Below are 21834 nucleotides of genomic sequence, written 5' to 3' on the forward strand. Positions count from 1 at the left end.
ATTACTATTCCATACATTTCACTCTGGTTCTGAACCTGTTTGTCATCCGAGATATATAGGTTTAGTTCTGTTTTTTACCCAGAGGGTAAAGGGTTTTTACCCAAAGTTTAAAGGGTAAAAACTCTGGGTAAAGGGTAAGTTGTGTGATGGTCCAGAATGGACCATTCAACTTGATAATGTAGCTGTAAATGATAGTAACATAACTTGATAATGTAGCTGTACATGATTGTACAAGTCATGAAATTGACTCATGTTCAAACCAATAATTATCAAACACAACGGCAATCGTTATATTAGACAGGGCTTGAATTACTAGTAAGATTCGGGATTAGAAACCACCAAAAACTTTCAACCCTACCTCAGCTATGGCACTCTACTGTTTTTAAATTAGGGGAGGTTGGGTATTACCTCCCCCCTCCCTCGACATCTGGAGTTTGTGAAAACAAGTTCACATAAGTATCACCCCATAAGTTTGTGAAAAACAAGTTCACAAACTCTGGGAGCTGAAAGTATTTTTTAGCTCCCAGAGTTGGGAGCTGAAAAAGTATTTTCACTGGGAAATTTGTGTTGGTCTAGTTGAGTGAAATTTAAATTTGTGTTGGTCTAGCTCTGAAATATACAGTACTGTATGTCATTACTTTGCAAGGAGAAAAAAAAAAGTTTTAACCTTGGCCTAATTTTTCCTTTGGCCTTTGAATCAAACTATGCCTTTGTTTAATACACAAATACTCTGCTAAAAGTATGCTTAACTTGACATACTATATAAAAAATATGAATAAGAATCTGTGATTGGAAATTAATAGGTTGAAGAAGTTAAGATTTTCAACTGAAATTGGAAATATCCAGTGTAATGAAAAGCCTCTTTCTGGTGGACCTGTTGATGGGCTTTAGGGAGTATTAAACAAGGTGAAGATTATAAATACATTAGTGTTAATTTGTACAAGAATTCCCTTTTAGCACAATGATATTGAATACCTGTATTAAGTAACACTTGAGCATGATAAGAAGATATTAGTTGGTATAATAGAACTGATATAAGCAATTGAGTTGGAAATAACAGGCATGAAAGGCAAAGACAGTAGGCAGAGTGAAGGTGAAGACAGTAGGCAGAATAAGGAGATGCCACTTATATAAACGGTGAAGAAAAATAATTGTCAGTTGCTTACGGCACAATTGGTTAAGGAATAAAAGGACCAGCTATGGTGAGGCACATGTTAATATTGTATTTAGTTTGTGATAACAGTCAAGGGTTTGTCAAACTAGCTTTCGTTTTGTTAATTTTTGTGTATATCTTGTGAAAAACATTAATGTTTTATGTAGCACTTCAGTAAATTAATAAAATCAGCATTAAATTGAGGATATTGAGAATACAGTATAAATTTTCAAATTATTTCTTATACTAAATACATACTTAATATTAGAACATTACATGAGTACATTATCCCATACAGAATACCAATAATATTTGGTAGGATATTAGATACAAAATCATTAAACCTAGAATACAGTTTGCACTCAAGAGCGCTGTGAATCACGGGCTATCATATGCAGAAACGATGACAGCATTTATAACTTTGCATGCCTGCTTCCAGCCCTCTTCAGCCTTTGGTGTCCATGCAGATCCCAGGCTATCTCGGAGAAAATTAAGTAGCACAGGGAACAATTTCTGTTAAGAAGAGAGTAGAAACACGTTGAGAAATATATACTTGATACTTGCATCTGTGTTACATTGTAACAAATTAATAAAACATTAATAAAAGACATGACAATGAGAAGAAGTATAGGTAAGAGGTCATCTCCAAAGAAGTTTCAAGGAGATACTCATCAATGATGTAAAGTAATTAGGAGAGCCAAAATAAAATACTATGAAAATAAATTTGACCAAATTAAGGGTAACATTAAGAAAACAGAGAACTATTTCAGTATTTTTGCCACTCATTCTATCTATTTGTAGTTCTAGGCCAATCTTTTATGCGATACCTTATCAAAAACTTAAAAAAATCTATCTACTCTATTTACATAGACCCTATGTAGATGCTTTCAAAAAGATTCTGGAAATGGTAACCAAGATATCTAGATGAAGATTTCAGGAAACTTTTCATGAAACACTTGAAAAATTTGCATATCACAGTGAAATACTATATCTCTTCTTGTTATTCAACCATAGCCGTGTTTTGCAGTGAAACGACGTCATCTGCATCAAAGAAACTACCTAGAATTTCAACCCAGGATTCACGATTGAATTACAATCCCCATGGCACAGTTGTAAGACACTTGCCCCCCACTCTTCACGAGCGATTTGGCCTAGGTTCGTATCTTGGTTGGGGAGGATGGGCTGTGTGCCAACCATTAACTTGACACCTATTCACCCAGCAGTGAATGGGTACCTGGTTGTTAAACAACTTGGCCAGTCATATTCCTGGGAAAATTAAAATTAATTGCCTGAAATGCTATGCGGGCTAGTGGCTCGGTCCAACTTGGGTTCAACTGGTCCAAATCTCAGCATTGTAGCATAAATAGGAAGGGAGAAAAAAATATTGAATTATGTGTCAACAATTTTCCATCAAAAAATTAACATCAAACACAAGTGTCAACTGAAATCATGTCTATGACTCTAAGCTATCACAATAGCATATAATATAGTATTTTAATAATTAGTTTTTCCCCAAAAAATTTAGTAAAAAAAAATTTAGATTTTTTTTATTTATTTTCTCTATTTTTGTTCTCATATTTTTTATCGGGCGATTTGCATAAAACTTGTACACCTTACTGAACGTATGCCTATCTGCATATTTTCATACGTATGACTATCTGCATATAGTGCAAATTTTGACAGAAATCGGTCGACATGTATTGTCGACCGATTTCTTGACCGTACAAGACTGTACTTGAATGTACAAGCCATGGTGTAGGACTGAAAATGGAAGAGATATAAACTTATGAAACCGCCTATAACTCTACTGAATATAACTGCTGAACAGAGTTCAGCTCTGTTCTATAACTCTACTGAATATAACTGCTGAACAGAGTTCAGAACTTAAAAATCCAGTTTGAGCAAATCATCAAAACAAATGGAAGGGGGGGGGGCCTTTCTCAAGGTGCTGGTTTCCTGTCCTCACTGAGCTCAGTAGTGTAAATACAGGTAAATTCTAGACTATAAAAGATAAAATAACGAGAGACTGTCCTTTCCCTTACCGCAAAGTCTTCCCTGGGTATTCCTCTATTCTTGTGGTTGGCACCTGTATTTTTGAGGAGCTCCACCAACACTGACACATCATCCAAGTTGTCCACCATGCTAGTTATTGCCATCATTACCTGGGAACGGAAAATGTAAGCTTGTAAGAAGTAAATATCATTTTTAATATACTGTACACAGTACAATATATGATGTGTGCATGTTGGGAAAAAATAGTGGGACAAGGGGGAATTAACAATACTGTATATAATTGACTGTTTTACATTAGTCAGTTCAATACTGGCCATTTCTCCATGGTGATTGATAAGGATAAGGATTATGATAAGGATATCATAAATGGTATCCTTAAATATTGTTTTAATAACCTTATAATGAAATAATGATAATAAGAATTTTTGAAAAATGCTAATTTTCTTTTGAGTTTGACGACAATTAAAATTTCACTCAGTCCAACAATATTTAAATATTACTTAAATCATCTTGATGCTGATTATAATAGAAAATCTTAACAAAAATAAGCATTTTTTGGACATAACTGCAGAGCCATAGCAAAAAGGAATGGAGGGGTCCATGAGAAGGTGTGGAACTGACTCCAGTGTCATAGTAAACAGGTCCAGGGAAATGAGTTGTGCTTACTGCAGTGCCATGAAAGAGCGAGGGGGAACTCACCGTGGTACCATGAGCAACAAGACGCTTGCTCTTACGCAGCTCTGCCTCTGGTACGCCGGCAAACCCTTTAAACCTGGTCTGTATGATTGGTTCATCCTGGAACAGTCTGAAAATTAAAGTATAAATGTCAGAGGTAAAAAAATATATAATTTAAGATTATACTGCAAATAAGCACACGATGGTGACAGCAAGGTTCTCATACTCCGCCCAAGTAAAATTGAAACAAGCTTCACATGACCCAAGGAAGGTGATAACAGTAATGTTCCAACTCCAGGAAGGTGATGACAGCAAGGTTTTGACCTGAGGAATGTGATGACATCAAGGTTCCGACCCGAGGAAGTTGATGACATCAAGGTTCCGACCCGAGGAAGTTGATGACATCAAGGTCCGACCCGAGGAAGTTGATGACATCCAAGGTTCCGACCCGAGAAAGGTGACGAAAGCACTGTTAAGACCCAAGGAAGGTGATGGTAGCAAGGTTCCGACATGAGGAAGGTGATATGCGAAAGGTTCCGACCCGATGAAGGGGATGATTCTACAGAGATTCTAATTTACCTGATTATTCTGAACTTACCTGAATTAGAAAGATTCTAATTTAGAACCCGAGATTCTAACCTAATGAAGATGACAGCAAGAATCTAACCAAAGGATTATGATGCCATCAATTATCTGGCCATATAAGATAATAAGAGCAAAGAGCAAAGTTGTTGACAGCATGAGTGTAGCCTGAGTAATATGATGGCAGCATAAATCTGACTTCGCTAAGTAGGGTTGAATGGCAGCATGAGTCTGATCAATGATGATGACAACATAAGCCTGACCTGAGGAAGAAGTTGACACCATGGACCTTCATGTCAGGTCGCACCAGGTCCCAGGTCCTGATCATAGCTGTGCGATGGCGTAGTGTAAGGCCTGTGGTAGGGTCGGCCACGTCTGCGCCAGGGCCAAGGTCGTCCTCTTCCGGGAAGGTCATCGCCTTCACCTGTAAACAACACGTGAATTACTTATATGTATGCAGGCATAATTTAAACAAGCAGTATTTCTCTTCAACAATAAATAGTACTATTATATTTCTACTAATTAATTTTTTATAATGTCAAAAAGCTAAAAGACGTGGTTCGATCACTTTATAATAAACAAGGGAAGCATGGGTGACAGGTCTCTTTGACAATACAGGTTCTCCTTAAGACTGGCCGGGTGCGGCTACAAGTCTTGCTTTCTGCAGGATCGGCTTTTGATATTCTATTGTATTAATTCATTAAAAGCAAATTGTATGTAAAGGATAAAATCCTGAGATTGATAATGGTAAATTGATTCACGGGAAATGTGTAATTATCTTAAGTGTAGTTACAGGATGAGAGCTACGCTCGTGGTGTCCCGTCTTCCCTGTACTCTTGTCATATGGTACTATACCAACCTACCAACGTTATTGTGTTCCAATAAAAAAAAGTTAAGAGTGCTTTTCTCCAGCGGAGAGTTGTGGGGTATAAACATGTCAGATATTCACCCCAGTCTTTATACATGCTGCTGAAAACTTCTCGTTCCTGTTTACACTTAAGTCTTCATGTCTTCACATGGTTACCGCTCTCCCGGTTTTACCTTCTCCTAACCTCAGTTGCTCGAGTGCTCTTCAACTCGACTTTCATTCGTTTAATGTGAAATGCTGTGTATTTCGTGCCGTGGGACTTAATTAGTAAAATGTGCCCTTTATTTTATTAACACATCAACATTGAAATATATACCAAATGTTGGACTTGAGGCCTATCAGTAATACAAAATACGGGCTGTTACAACCAAAAATGCGTCAGTTTTAAACTATTTATTTTGTACAGGGCTCGAGAAAGACAGCAATAACCTAACCTATTTTATCCAGGCCTAAAATAGATTATGTGTATTGAATTCAGGATATGCTTGCAAGACCCCTAAGCCTCTGACTGGCCCACTGTGTCCCGGCCCACTCGACTGGACAACTGGACTGGTCACTGGCCCACTCGAGTCAGCAGCACTTGAACCCTCAACTACTTATAGAATGCAGCTGCACGACAGCTTTAGTGCAGCTAAAGCTGGTGGGATCATCCACCTATGATCCCCACCAGCCTCCTCCATCCATCCTAATCCCACCTAACATCCCGCCATATGTCGACCATTCATGTAGCAATAATAGCCGTCCTTCCATTTAGTACTCCCTCATCCCCAGATGTCGACACGAATAGTTCTGCCTTACTATACAGTTGGTTATTCTACACTGTGTACTGATGCACAGCATATTACTATCCTGTGCGTGAGCTACGTCCATCACAGTGGGGGATACCTTAACAACTAAGACACTTACCTTAGAGTTGGGGACGATCCAGCCCCACAGTCCACTGAGAATACCTCCCATGCTTCTGGCTATGTCAGCTGCTCACTGCGTTATCTGCAACACAACACAAAGAGGTCATTTCACTCAGCCTAAACACGATAAACACAGAATTATACGTCTTGTATGATTACTCCGTGCAGTACTGTGGCAGCATGTATTTTCTAATCTTACTAATTATGTAAATTTAAATTTGGTCATTAAGAAATGAATGGAAGTGCACTATATAAGCTGTGAATTGCGGCGCCCTGTTATATGTTTGACAATGAGAGACACGGTAAAGGTGAGATACACACATTGGACGATGATGTCTGTTCAGATAGTACTTTTGTAACTGAGATGCGAAGAATGTACGAAACAAAGCTAAAAACCAAACATAAATATTCCTAGGCCTAGAATAACATATGTATGTACGTATGTGTGTAATTACCTAAGTGTGTATGTGTGTGCGTGTATATATACATACACACACGCATTACCAGTGGAGTAAAACAGCCCACCATAGCAAGGTGGTGGAAGTGTACAAAATCTAGTGGGTTGATGGTCTTCATCTGCCACGACATCGATGCAGTAATGCCCACTCCAGGTCCCCGACACGTTATTAAGTGCCGCAGATCAATACGTGCGATATGCTACCAGATGATTTTGTTTTAAGACAAATAATTGCAACACGCCGTAGCGCAGCGGTAATGTTGGTAAAATACATAGCATTAACATTAGAGGGGGGGAGTGGAAGGGAGTTCAATGATGTCTAAGTGGGTGCTGGAGCCTGGGGTATGAAAGCTTACTGCTCTTTTAGTATTGTTTACCCTTTTATATATATATATATATATATATATATATATATATATATATATATATATATATATATATATATATATATATATATATATATATATATATATATATATATATATATATATATATATATAAATAATTTTGTATTTAAATTATTCTAAATTTTCCCGAAACGCTTTGAGTCTCATTTGTATGGGTAACCCTTGTCCCTACAATTGCCCCTTTTATGTTTTGTTCACATTCTTATTAATAAAAATTAATATATTATTAGAATTATTATTATAACTCACGCCCCTTGAACCACGTCCTTTGACTCAAGTCCCTTGACTTGATTCCCGCTCCTGAGCTCACGCCCCTTACGTGCTTGATAACTGCTGGATGGGGTTCTGAGAGTTCTTCTACTCCCCCCTTGTTTCACACCCCCTTGAATCACGCCCTATGACTCCAGCATCTTGACTCGTGCGTTTTGGCCCACCTCCCTTTGACCCCAGAGTAACAGACCTGATACAGTGTGGTGGTAGGGGAGCCAGGAGTGTGTAAAGAAGTATAATCACAAATCACATGGAATCATAACATCTCCATAACCCCGGAGAACATGGGTTCAGAACAGGCCGATCCTGCCTCTCACAATTGCTGGACCACTATGACATGATCTTAGGTGCCGTGGAAGACAGGAAAACTGATAATGTAACATACACAGATTTTTCTAAATCTTTCGACAAATGTGACCTTGGTGTTATAGCAGCATGAACCTTAATGCGCGCGCTGTAATGTAATAAGCTGAAAAACATTACTGAAAAAATAGAAAAACGGCGATTCAATTTCACAGAACAGAACCAAACGCGTAATAGTCTACCATTAAATTATCATTATCTACCATTAAAAGCTTAGTCCCTCAGGGACTTCTACCGTCAAAAAGCTTGATCAGTATTTTTCTCGTTATCATATCGGATATAGACAAGTACACAAACAATAGTACCGTATCATCCTTTGCCGATGACACCGCTTTTTATGAGACAATATAGAGAACACAGCAAACCTCCAGTCATGTAAATCAGGTCTTTCAATGAGCCAAGGAAAATAATGATTAATGAAGATAAGTTCCAGCTCCTGCACTAGGGAAAAAACTGAAACTACATATAAAGCGAAGTCAAATCACACTATGGAACGAAAAAACAATGTAAAGGATCTGGAAGTAATGCCGGAAGACCTTATGAAACACAATAAAGCAGCTAAAAAATGACAGGCTGGATAACAAGAACGTTCCAAACTAGTGAAATACCATATGAATATACCAAGACTAGGCTCTCTAGGGTGGACATTGTTGCACAATAACAACCCTATTCAAAGCTGGATAAATGGCTAACTTGTGCACACCATACACTTCCTGTGAACGGAAGACACATCAAAAGGCACGTCAAAAGCTGCCTGACGCAGTGTGTGGGAGAGCAGCCTGACGCAGTGTGTGGGAGAGCAGCTTGACGCAGTGTGTGGGAGAGCAGCCTGACGCAGTGTGTGGGAGAGCAGCCTGACGCAGAGTGTGGGAGAGCAGCCTGACGCAGAGTGTGGGAGAGCAGCCTGACGCAGTGTGTGGGAGAGCAGCCTGACGCAGAGTGTGGGAGAGCAGCCTGACGCAGAGTGTGGGAGAGCAGCCTGACGCAGAGTGTGGGAGAGCAGCCTGACGCAGAGTGTGGGTCTCATTATGTTGCCAGTGAGGGGAGGCAGCGACAGCCACGCGGTAAAGAACCAACAATCGAATATCAATACTGCTTGATGGTTACCACTATGATTGAACCGAGCTTTTAGTGATCAATACTGGTCAATTATGATATAACCGGGCCCCTCAATGCTCAATACTGGTCAATACAAATACAAAAATACAAATATTTATTCAGGTAAAGTACATACATACAAGTGAGATTCACCAATACAGGTCAACTCGCAGAAGACTTATCATGGAGTTCTCAACACTAATCTGAGATTCTAAAAACAGGTAGACAAGATTCACAAGTCTGGTGAGTAAAGTAATCCGCCCGACCAAGACCTTACATCCAGTTCATTGCTTTCCATAAATCTCCGGGTCTCTGGGAAACGGTAATCTTCTCAGTCCAAGTCAACATGGATTTAGAGCGGGAAGATCTTGTCTTTCCCAACTACTCGACCACTGTGACAAAATCATAGAAGCCCGAGTGCATGGGGAAATTGTGTGAAGCTTCTTGAAGCTTGTGTGAAGATTCCCTCGGCTTCAGTGGAAGCCGAGGGAATCCTAGTGGGTTCAGTTGTATCCCACTTTGCAATTCTTTTTTAATGAGGGTGCCTGCGAACACCCAGCGCATAGGTTCGAACCCTCATCACGGATCCTGTGGATTTGTTCAGAATAGAACCAGTGAAAAGTCGAGACCATAGGCACAGCCATAGAGCACTGTCTGAACATCAGGAGTCCATACTCTCCCAGCAAGCACTAGAAATATTGCCGGAGCAAAGTGCAGAGCCCGGCTCCAAATAAATGGAGCATTTATTCTTAAGAGAGGGAGTTGTAAGGAAATTCAATATGGAGGTATTCATTTTGCGAGCTCTATATGTTAGACTTTCCAAAATCCATATTTTACCTGGAGAGGGTCTCTGAAGTTCTATAACTTCTCTAGCCGGGGCCGGCTGAAGAATGAATGAATGTCCAAACATTCATTGTCCAAACACAAAATAGTTTTAAATAAATTCAGAATAAATCCTAGCTGTAAAGATAACATAAGAAAAAGCACAGTTCCACAATAGCCATAGCAACTAACAAGAACACTTGGACAAGTAAAGCTAATTATCTACAATCATCTCAAATTATATATAATAAGCTACAATTATGGCCGACAGAAACAGATCTTCAGTTTGAGACTAACTGATACCTTTAACCACTTAGCAAGGCAGCGGAAATGTATATTTTTACCTGTCTATCCTTCATGTAGAGGCCACCATGATCATAAACCCTGACATAAGAACAACAGTCCGCAGGGAGCCCCTAACAATGCAGTCACTGTAATAATTCACCCTAGCCTAGGACTCAATTGTTACCTTTAACCACAAGGACAAGGCAACGGAAATTGAATTTTTTTTTACCAGTGTGTAAAAAGCTTTGGACTTCGTGATAGAGTGATCATCTGGACAAATAAGAACAACTTTGTTATGCTCACAGAACGCTAGACAAAGTACTCACCAAAGTAACTCAGTTCTGCATTTAGGAATTTGGGAAAGACGAGAAAATGATGTCCGCAGGAGAGCAGGAACACCGATCATTTACATTATTTTCAATAACGAATACTATAATGTAAACTTACTTCTTAATTTATATAATTATACAAATTTATATTACGCGTAAATAATAACACTAAATAAGTGCTGATTATTTAACGTTAAAGAAATGTAATATAATAATTAGTTTGATTTAATAAATAAACTCAGCCCGATCCAAATTAGAGAACTTTATATAAATTGATATAACCGAGCCTTCTCGGTTATATCAACTGACTTTTTCGTAAATATTTGATCACTAAAATAAATTAAAACAGTTACAATAAGATATATAAATTATATGTTGAAGAAACCTAGAATAAGCGGTTGATATGTGTGCTCATTTCGCAAAGTAGACCCCACTTAAATCCTCATGTGAGTGGAGGTCAACCTGTACCTTGATCTCCAAGTTAAATATCATGAAGTGAAGGGTGACCCTCTTTCTCCCCCTCTCTCAATCTTCTCCCTCATAGATCCCCATCCTCCCCCTCTCATAGTTGCTCCCTCTCGCGTAGGAGAGATAGATAATAATCTACATGTGGAATATATGCCGATATTTCTTATAGGTATTGGCGCCTACCCTGACTGCCCTACAACACACCTACAACTCTGACACGCTTCACGTGTCCGAGTTGCGTAAGGCGGGACCCAAGAGTCTGGGCCTCCTTCCTCGGATATAAGAGCAGGCATCCATTACACACACAAATCACAATAGCGTGATGTATCAAATGAACAGAACAGAACAGATCCTATTTAACAGATGTAGATTGCTTAAAACATCAGAAACGTCCATTTTATTGTTGAGGAAACATGAATGTGGATAGAAGCGAGGAGAGAGATGTAGGGACGAGGTGGAGGACGTGTGGGTAGTACTGGAGGGTAGGTTGAGAGGACCACCTCGCCCACAGTAATTGGCTGGTGATGCAACGCCGCAGTCCGCGCCCATATATCCCTCTCCTCCCCACCCACCCGTCCTCCTACCAAACGCGCGCGCGCACGCACACACACACGCACACACAGAAGGAGTGAAGTTAAGGAGTGGTGCCCTGTCAATCCCTAACTTTAATCCAATTCCCTGGTTAACATGGGAAGTGTATTAATGTGTGGAGAGAGTACTCACCTAATTATGCTTGCGGGGGTTGAGCTTCGGCACTTTAGTCCCGCCTCTTAACATTCAATCAACTGATATACAGATTCCCGAGCCTATTGGCCTCTATCATATCTACATTTCAAACTGTATGGAGTCTGCCTCCACCACATCACATACCAATGCATTCCATTTGTACTCTGATACTGAGAAAATTCTTTCTAATGCCTGGCTCATTTTGGTACTAAGTTTCTACCTGTGTCCCCTTGTTCGCTTACCACCCATGCTAAATAGTTTATCTTTATCTACTGTCAGTTCCTGAGAATTTTAAAGGTGGTGATCATGTCTCCCCTTACTCTTCTGTCTTTCAGTGTCACGGGGTTTAGTTCCAGTAATCCTTCCTCGTAGTTCATACCCCCTCAGGGACTAACCTCCCGCCAAACTGACACCGAAACTACGACGTTGCTACAACGTTCGAACAAGTTTTAACACCTAACCAGTTAAAACAACCAATATAGCAAGTTGTAACAACGTTCTAATACATCATAAACACGTTAAGCCAAGATGTAACAACTTTATTTCAAATTGTAACAAGCAGAAAATAGAGACAGTTACGGTTTGTGTTTCCAGGGCTGGTAGCATACTTCTGAACCTTTCTGAAGCTGAGTATACATGCTCACCGATTTGTGCATGCAGGATTGAACTCTTGGAACCAGCTTTTCTAGCCTCCAGATGTTTAATGCATGTGGGTGGGTGTCTGTGCATGCGTAGGGCCAACTACTGCCACCCACAGGATGCAGCCCACAACGGAAATCAAACTTCCAGATACCCATTTTACTGTTAGGTGAAGTTCCAGTAATGAGGTATCATGTGAACGGAATCATTGCCCAAATGCTTGTCCTGTCAATCGGGTCCACGATAGCGTAACTCCCCTTCGTTACACAGCCGTTGCAGACGAGTAGTCATGACATGCACTTCAATAAGTTGCTTGGTTGCCTTGCTTGCTAGGCTCAGCACGTGTCTTCATGGTCGTGGATTATAAAAACAGTTGCATTATTTACTTTTCTGGCGGGCATCGCTCAACACGAAGATTCTGCATTCTGCCTGTCATCGTTATATCTTTGAGCAACACCCGAAGGCGGAAATGTATATTTTCTCAAGATTGGATGGAATTCCAGTTTCCTTTCCCACCTCGTCGTGCAATAGGTTCTTCGTTAGATTTTTAATAACTTCATCATGTCTTCGACGGTCTTGTTCGTCAAAAGTTATGATGGAAGGTAACTGGTTACGGTTTTAGATGTAACCATCTAAGTCGTAGGTCAGGTAAACTTTGAACTTTCGGTTGGCTCTGCCAGAGCCAACCGAAAGCTTTCTTGACAACCAAGGTTGTAACTAGTTCAGTCTTGCGTCACTTAATATACTCTCCCCTCTCTTAATAATACTCTCCAATTGTTTGGATAAGAGACTGCTTTCGTGTTGTGTGAGCCCGTTATCTCGATTTGCTCTCCGTAAAAAGTAGTGATTTAGCCTAAAGCACTGAGCCAGAACTTAGGCTACACTCCTGGTACACTACAATCTACCGAGGTAGATTATCATTACGCCCATGAAGCGTCAATATTGCGGTGTTTTTAATCTCCTTAAACCACGGCAATTTTAACGCTATTGTATAACTGTTTACGGGGGCTGTTGTGTAATAAATGCAGTACGTTCAATGAGGATAAGTTGTGAGGGGTAACAAGTGTTCCCTTTCTCTTGGAGGGGGGCGTGACTTCACCCACGTGGGCGGCACTTATGGTCACGTGATGCACTCCTTACTGGCACGGAGCTGGGGCAGGGAGAGCAGACTGTCTTCTGTCTTGGCCCTGTGCCAACCCGGCGTCCTCAGGTTCTGCCCTCCTTCGTGCCCTCCCTCCACGACCTCCTCGTCCCCCAAAAGTGCCCTTAAACCATTTCTTAATTTTGTAATGTTTTGCATATATTTTCCGGGTAATAACTGGCCACCACTACCTTTCTTCCTTCAGTAGTTACTGTTACTCTTACATATTGTTACATCTTCCTTGAGCGGGACACTACTTTAGTTCATTTATTGTGCACCCCCTACCCAACCTGCGACCCATACCCATCCTGTAGACCCAATACCCATAAGTGGGCTTCTTACCTATCCGAAACGCTATGCGTGTTAGTGGCTTTGCAAGAATGTAAACATGCCAATCTTATGTAATCTCACAATCTTATTCTACCTACTTGTGAGTAAAACATATTATTACTGTAGCAGCAGTGGACCCCATACTTGTGGGCATGGAAGACGTGTCAACTCAATCAAGTTGTGTTCTGAAGACCTTTACTTTTCTGTTATCAGTGGAAGCATTTTGCCGGTGATAACAGAACGGTGGTGACGTCAACACGGACTTGAGCGTGTATTTCTGAAGAGGAAACTTGAACGGGTTGGTTCAGAAGAAAGTACTTTTTTCTGTAGGCATCTTTAGGAAATATAAATTGCTTTCATACGCACTGCATCGTGATATTTGTGGACACCAAAATACAAGTTAAAATTAAGGACGTGTAACACAGGAGGGGCCGTGGGCAGGAGTACTTAGGGGGGTTTGTATATGGAGTGAGAGAGGGTGCTGACAGTCACCCACCTGGGCTTGGCTGCCCACCCCGGCCGGCTGGCGGTGGGCAGCCTAGCCTACTTCACTCTGCTGCCACTGTCCCATCTCATAATTGCCTTCCCCTCCCAGGGGGAACCCCGTGACTCTTCCCTACCCTCAGAGACCCAAGACACCCTAATCTTCCATCCTCATCAACACGCCTGACCTTCAACTGTACTCTCCATTGTCTCTCCTGTTCCCTGTAACACACATCCCCTGACTCGCTTCTGTCACATTCAGCACCGCTCCTGTGCCATGCAAGTCCACCCGTGCTCACCATAGCCCGTGCTACTGGCCTCGCTCCTGTGCCAGGTAAGTTACGGGCTCACCATAGCCCGTGCTACTTGGAACTTGTTCCGAGTAGCTGAATCTTTAACAACAACATCCAAATAGTCGTTCGGGAGACATCTCCCGTCACGCAGTCGCACCTCCACAGATTTCCAGTATCAGCTCTTGATACTGGTAATGGCTCAAAAGGGCCACCACTTACGGGCTATTCATGCCCGTGCCACCTTTTGGGTGGCTTAATCTTCATCAATCAATCTTCATCTCTTCCGTACACACATCCCTGCCTATCCTCTGTACAGCCCACCTCTAACTCTGTAATTCCTTTTGCGCTACCGCTTACAGGATAAGTATGGGGTGCACAATAAACTAACTGCACCCAGTGGCAACACTCAGTCCTGAGAAATAGCCTCCAACATTTCCCACTAATAGCTTCTCGTGAAAGAAAGTAAAAATAATTTACAGTTTCACACAAATTTACTATATATATATATATATTAAAGTATATATACTATTAATTAACATGCTATGTATATATTATCTCCTATTATAGACAAAATAAATCGTTGCATCATAAACGCGTGTATTTTTCGTAGTAATACTGGAGGAAGGAAATGACAGTGAATTTAAATAAACGTTTGTGTTCACATTGAAGAAAAATATGAGGTTTCAAGAGGCTTCTAGCGTAAGCTTCAGCCCGCTTCCGTCCTGCTTCCGTTGTCATGATGTAACATTTTATGATACGACATAGTAGCATAGTAGGTATTCACCGAGAAATACGGTACTCCGATAAGGGTATACATCTTTATGTTAATCTTTAGGTATGCATCTTTTAAATATGTACAAAACTGTGACAGAATAATTTTGACGATTGTGACAATATTCATTATCCATATCCATAATGGTCAGTGGTCCATAATGACTTGAGCTCACGTATGACCCCCCACCCCCACACCCTTCCCCAGTACATCCCTTGACCAGGGTTGAACTGAGACCTAAAGTTCTGAACTGAGATAAAAGTATGAGTATTATCTCCCTGTGCAACCTTAATTGTGTGGTTGTAGCCCATCCACCACCGCCCACAGGAGGTGTATGGTGTATGTATGGGGGGCGCAATAACAACCTGATACTAACTAAAATAGATGGCCCTTTATGTGGCCATCTATTTTAGATGGCCACATCACCCTCTCACATAAACAACACTCACTGTCCTCCTACGTGTCCATTTTTGCTCGTACGTCTCATCTTCCCTCTCTTCGACACCTCCTTTCTTGCCCAGTTTTCCTCAATACATTATTATCAAGTATTCCCTGTTTACCATGTACTTTTATCTGTTCCATTCCTTCATCTTAAATTTTCTCCATTTTTCCTTTCTGCTCTCCAAGCAGATATCACAGCCGCTCTCTCTCTTTACACTTGTCTCCTCTATCTTTCCCTCTCCATCGTACCCTGCCTTCTTCCTCGTTAGCGACGAGTTCTCCTTCCATCCACTCCAGTGCCCTCCCCCCCACCTTTCTCATCTAGGCCCCACCCTCCCCCTTGCTCATCAGCGCCTGTCCCTCCCCTGCTGGGGCCGCACCTCCTCCTCCTCCTCCCCGTCACAATCTCTCATCTCCAGCCTTCTTTCACGTCCTCTTGGCCGTCTGTAACGCGTTCTTCCGTTGCCTCTCCCGCCATCGACCGCCGCCCACAGCCTGTGCCTTCTTAACTGTTTTCTTCTCCCTCCTACATCGCTGTTCGCTTCACCGATACATCACTTTGTTTCACTTTCACCTTGTGTGTCACTTTCACTGTTTCATGGTACATCACTTTCACGGTACGTCACTGTTTCATGGTACATCACTTTCACGGTACGTCACTGTTCAAGTTCGTTTATCGAGACAATAAAATACATCTCAAAGGGATAGAGTAGCTTAGGCTACTCTTTGGGTTAACAAAATTCCTGTTTTGAACAGCATATTAAAATTGATGAATGCGTTTTTGGGGTCGACCACTGGATGGAATGGACTAGGTCTGAGGACGGTTTGGCGGCTGGATTGATTTGGCCTTTGATTATGAGGACTGGCTGGCTATCAGAATTGTATGCTTCGAATACTGGAAGTGAGCGAAGTGCAATTCGATCAAGTGGATTCGTACTAGTGGCTTTACAAGATTGTAAATACTATGCCATGTATTCTCACAAACCCAATGTACCTTCTTGTATATAAATAAATAAATCAATCAACGCAATCAGTTGAGACATGTGTGGTATTTTCCTTTAAAAGTGGAGAGCGGGGGAACAGCATTTGAATTTCTAAGCAATTTGAACACTGTTTACGAGGCGAGAACAAATTATTCAAGAATAGCTCGAATGTAATCAGTGGCTTTCATTCATTACCGGAGGTGGGGGAAGGAAGGGGCGGAGTTGGGTTAGCAAACTAAAGACTAAAAAAAGACAAACTAAAGACTAAAACTACAACTATTACTAAACTAAAGTTTAGTAATAGTTGGCTATTACTAAAGACATTGTCACGGTCTGTAATATATATTTAAAATTTGCATAGTTATGGACTATGTTAAGGACAAAGTTGTTGTGGTTGGCCTTAAGCTGTTAAATCAAATAATGAAATAATGTTTTCAGAATACAAATACTGGCAATATAGGGCATAATTTAGTGCACTTAATAAAACAATAAAAAAATAATGTTTACATACTAAACATTATTACTGCCGTACATACTATCACAACAGGTGTCACACTATTCTTATACACAAGACCAACACATGCAGCACATCACACCAGCTGGCAACACACCTTGTGTTGAGAACGCTGCGTTGCAGATCACAGTGTACACGCCACGGTACAGTAGCCTTCACCGACCCAAACTAAATAACTCTCCCAGTCAAACACGATTTTCTTCTGCACCTTCTAACACTATCTTATCTTATCACCATCTCTCCCCGACCACTGTTTGAGATAATTATGAGTAGCTGCCTGATACTGCCTTTTAACCTCACCTAGGTGGGTGAGGTTCAAGAAAATGCGTCAAGGTGATCAGGTTTTTTATCATGACTCAGGCGAGTCAGGAGAGGAGATAATAGTTACCCCGACGAACAACCGCCCAGATACCACTAGATACCAGCAGGAAATTCGACACTTCCTATGGGAAACCTTTTCTTTCCTCTCATAATTTATCTTCAAGGTTGTGAGAAAACGTACATCCGTTTACTACTACTACAGACACGAATATATGCATGTGCCTAACTAAAATAGGCATATACAAATGCTCGCCCACAACTTTAGGCTTTTCATCATGACGAGACTAAAGTGGTGGGGGTGACTGAGTACAGGGAGTGAGCAAGAGTTGTGAGAGAGGCTACAACTCATAGTTGGTTAGGTGGGGGGAGGTGGGGAGGGGGGTCTTGAAAAAAAGACTTCGCGGGACTCCCTCCACACACTTTATGATATAATGCGTAATTAGCGAACTGCCAGACAATTATTTATACCAACGAAGTGTCATTAGGCAAAACTCATTTGCTTTGTGTCATGTATATGTTTTGCAGGTGCAGCGCCTGCATGCGTTGCGTGTAATGCGTATGTGTGCGCACCCAGCCACTTTAATAAATCGCCCAGTGATTTATTAAAGCCCAACACTGTTCGATTTGTTTCACCATTACCTTTTTAAATTATCTCGAAAAGCTTGGATGGACAACACTGATCTCTGGTAGAACTACCAGCCAGCCAGCACTTACGAGGGAAGAAATTAGCCTAATTTCACGTAGTCTTGTAGCGACTACGTTAAATAAAGACTCTTGTAGTCTTTATTTTTTTCGGCGCCACATGCAGACCTGCTATCATATAACAGGAAGGTGACAGAGTAAACAGATTTAAAAAATATACGAGCTACTATGAGGATGAATTATCAGCAATACGGGACGCTTGAAGAATTAAAAAACACACAAACACACGACAACTCAAAGCATTTGCGCATCGCGGAGATATACAATTGTATATACACCGATTTTCGGTGTGTTTACATTGAGGACGACAGAATACTGGCTGGTTGGTCAGTGAGTACCTGATAGACTTCTAGTCTAGAGCTTGCTAGGTTTGCTTGCTATAATCAACAGTAGCTGAAACCAAGCATGTGACAGCTGTCAAAATTACTAGCAATTGGGATGATAGATGCAAATGCCTTCATTCATGTGAAGGGATTTGGCCTGTTGGCGGGAGCCAGAGGAACTGAACTACGCGTTAGTATGAAGGAACTATATTAGTTCAGAACCCGACCAAAACTATTGAACAAAATGGGCTCGCAAATGAATATTAATAAATGATTTGGCAACGAAATACAAATTAGAATTTCAAGGATCAATAAATCATTTTATTGATCCTTAATCAACAAGACTGCTTACCAAATATAGTAAGGTCTGTGAATAATACCAAATAAGCTGATCTACATCACACTGAATCAACATAGTGTACCAAGACGTAAGAGTGTTGAAAAACATGAAGGGTAGAAACACACCACCTTTCTGGAGATCAAATGAACCCGTTGACATTTAGAAATATCAATCTTAGTATTCTTAGCAGTCATATGATTACATCTTCTGATCTGTTATATTGTCCTAGTGACTAGACACTTTCTCGTCGTCTTAATGTTTCACCACTTGCAGCCTTGTCGAGATATGAGGCTCGAAGCATCACCGTCATCGAAGTCCCACACATTTAAGAGAGAGAACAGAGTATACATTTTTAGTGCTTACCTCAAGTGAGTAGTTTAAGCGTGCGTCCTGCTTACTGAACACACGTAAGGGCAAGTAGTCTGATTCTTCAACTCAGCAAAGACTGTCCCGGCCAAGCGCTCTGAATCACACCGCAACACAAGTTTAGAAGAGATGAGGTAATGAATGCCGTCCTTGTGGAAGCACAACCACGCCGCGCCGTTGCACTTATAGCTCTGCTGCGTCTCACCTCCGCACCCTCCCTCTTACACTAACACGATGCAATTGCGCACGTCCATTTTTATGCTGGGGCCCGGGTTACGAAGCGTCCCGGCACCCGAGCCCCCCCCCCCCCTCGTCAGAATTCATGGTCTAATGACAGTATCATACCCAGTCGAAACTGGTTTATGTGACATTAACCGGTATTTTATCGTACAGAACCTTATTGGAGATATCAGTATATTTATTCATTCTATATACAAATATATAATAATAATATATTTATCTAACAAAATGTAACCATCTTCGATGGACTAGTGATCACACATGATTATTTCAAAAGAAACAAGTTAAATCCCAGTGGAAAATCATGACAAGTGGGGTGCCTCAGGGCTCTGATCTGATACCTCCATTGTTTACTATAATATATACATAAGAACATAAGAAGGCAAACTATAGAAGGCCCATTGGCCCATACGTGGAAGCTCCTATTTATATCCACCCAAACTCATTCATATATGTCTAATCTACGCCTGAAACAATCAAGGCATCTTACGTCTATTATGTTACCCGGTCATTTGTTTCACAAATCTACAACCCTGTTATCAAACCAGTATTTACCCAGGTAAATCTAAACTTATCCAATTTATATCCATCGTTTTGTCCTGTGTTGATATAGAACATAAGGATGAAGGTAACTGCAGAAGGCCTATTGGCCTTTATGAGTGGGATTGGATGGTTATAAATAGGAGCTGCCAATAGGAGCTCGTATGGGCCAATAGGCCTTCTGCAGTTACCTTCATCCTTATGTTCTATATCAACACAGGACAAAACGATGGATATAAATTGGATAAGTTTAGATTTACCTGGGTAAATACTGGTTTGATAACAGGGTTGTAGATTTGTGGAACCAATTGCCGCGTAACGTGGTGGATGTGGGGTCCCTCGATTGTTTCAAGCGCGGGTTGGACAAGTATATGAGTGGGATTGGGTGGTTATAGATAGGAGCTGCCTCGTATGGGCCAATAGGCCTTCTGCAGTTACCTTTGTTCTTATGTTCTTATGTCCTGGACCATTCTCAAGTCGTTTGTCGTTTGTGAGAATGGTCCAGGACGGACCGAAACGTCGTCGTCCCTTCACCTTCTAGTGTGTGGTCTGGTCAACATACTTCAGCCACGTTATTGTGACTCATCGCCTGAATATCTACGGTGCCGATGTCAGTGTTCTCCCTAATCAAGACTCCACATCCTGCCACTCCATCCTTAACTACTAAGGTATCACAGTGAACATTCGGAGTATTTAATTAAGGAATTTTTATATTTATAAAATCATGCAGTAACCTCAACTGTCCTGCTCATACATACTATTCTTCCTTTACAGGGGAACAATCACATCTGCAGTAAGAACATAAGAATATACGTAACTGCAGAAGGCCTATTGGCCCATACGAGGCAGCTCCTACATATATCCACCCAATCTCATTCATATATATGTCTAACCTACGCTTGAAACAATCAAGGGATCCTACTTCTATTACGTTACGCGGTAATTGGTTCCACAAATCAACAACCACAGGTTTTTCCTGAGTAAACTTTCCTAAATCTAAACTTATCCAATGTATACCCATTGTTTCTGTCTTGTGTTGATTCTTCTAATATCCTATTAATATCCCCCTTGTTATGTCCATTCATCCACTTGTAAACCTCTATCATGTCACCCTTATATGCATATATTCTTGCAAGGCATCATATTTTGTAACAATAGAACATAAATCCTCGCTTATTATGCCTTAAAATACGGTACACAGAAATTACAAGATACGAGCTGGATGGTGTTGAGATTTTCCCGAATTTTAAAATACTTTGTTCGTTGCATCCCACTTTTGAACTGAAAAGATTAATTACCTGCCTCTCATTAGTCAAATCGGCGACGCTACATTTATTTCAGAAATTCTATCCCCAATACTCTGTAAGTTTAAGAGCATAAGAACATAAATAGCGAAGAGTTTTGGGTGACATGATGGAGGTTTAGAAGTGGATGAATAAGAACATAAGAACATAAGAACAAAGGTAACTGCAGAAGGCCCATTGGCCCATACGAGGCAGCTCCTATTCTATAACCACCCAATCCCACTCATATACTTGTCCAACCCGTGCTTGAAACAATCGAGGGACCCCACCTCCACAATGTTACGCGGCAATTGGTTCCACAAATCAACAACCCTGTTACTGAACCAGTATTTACCCAAGTCTTTCCTAAATCTAAACTTATCCAATTTATATCCATTGTTTCGTGTTCTGTCCTGTGTTGGTACTTTTAATACCCTATTAATATCCCCCCGGTTATGTCCATTCATCCACTTGTAAACCTCTATCATGTCACCCCTAACTCTTCGCCTTTCCAGTGAATGCAACTTAAGCTTTGTTAATCTTTCTTCATATGAAAGATTTCTAATTTGGGGAATTAACTTAGTCATCCTACGCTGGACACGTTCAAGTGAATTTATATCCATTCTATAATATGGCGACCAAAACTGAACTGCATAATCTAAATGGGGCCTAACTAGAGCAAGATATAGCTTGAGAACC

At 40.9% G+C, this 21834-nt stretch overlaps 1 protein-coding gene across 3 annotated transcripts in view; it reads right to left on the bottom strand.

Moving 5' to 3' along the window:
* Positions 1-1375: 1375 nt before the first annotated feature.
* Positions 1376-21834, bottom strand: part of LOC123760663 (globin D, coelomic) — a 65059-nt gene continuing 44600 nt past the window's right edge. The window contains exons 1-6 of one of the 3 annotated variants that reach the window (XM_045746437.2): positions 19070-19304; positions 6198-6281; positions 4687-4847; positions 3866-3971; positions 3196-3315; positions 1376-1666 (exon numbers count right to left, since the gene is read on the bottom strand). In XM_045746437.2, coding sequence (XP_045602393.1) covers positions 1532-1666; positions 3196-3315; positions 3866-3971; positions 4687-4847; positions 6198-6248 — 573 coding nt within the window. In that variant the 5' untranslated portion in view covers positions 6249-6281; positions 19070-19304 and the 3' untranslated portion in view covers positions 1376-1531. Of the gene's footprint in view, positions 1667-3195; positions 3316-3865; positions 3972-4686; positions 4848-6197; positions 6284-17117; positions 17253-19069; positions 19305-21834 lie in introns of those variants that run through there. The other 2 variants (XM_045746438.2, XM_045746439.2) reach the window with 2 other exon arrangements.

The sequence above is a fragment of the Procambarus clarkii genome, chromosome 21 (genome assembly GCF_040958095.1).
Source record: "Procambarus clarkii isolate CNS0578487 chromosome 21, FALCON_Pclarkii_2.0, whole genome shotgun sequence".
NCBI classification, from domain to species: domain Eukaryota; kingdom Metazoa; phylum Arthropoda; class Malacostraca; order Decapoda; family Cambaridae; genus Procambarus; species Procambarus clarkii.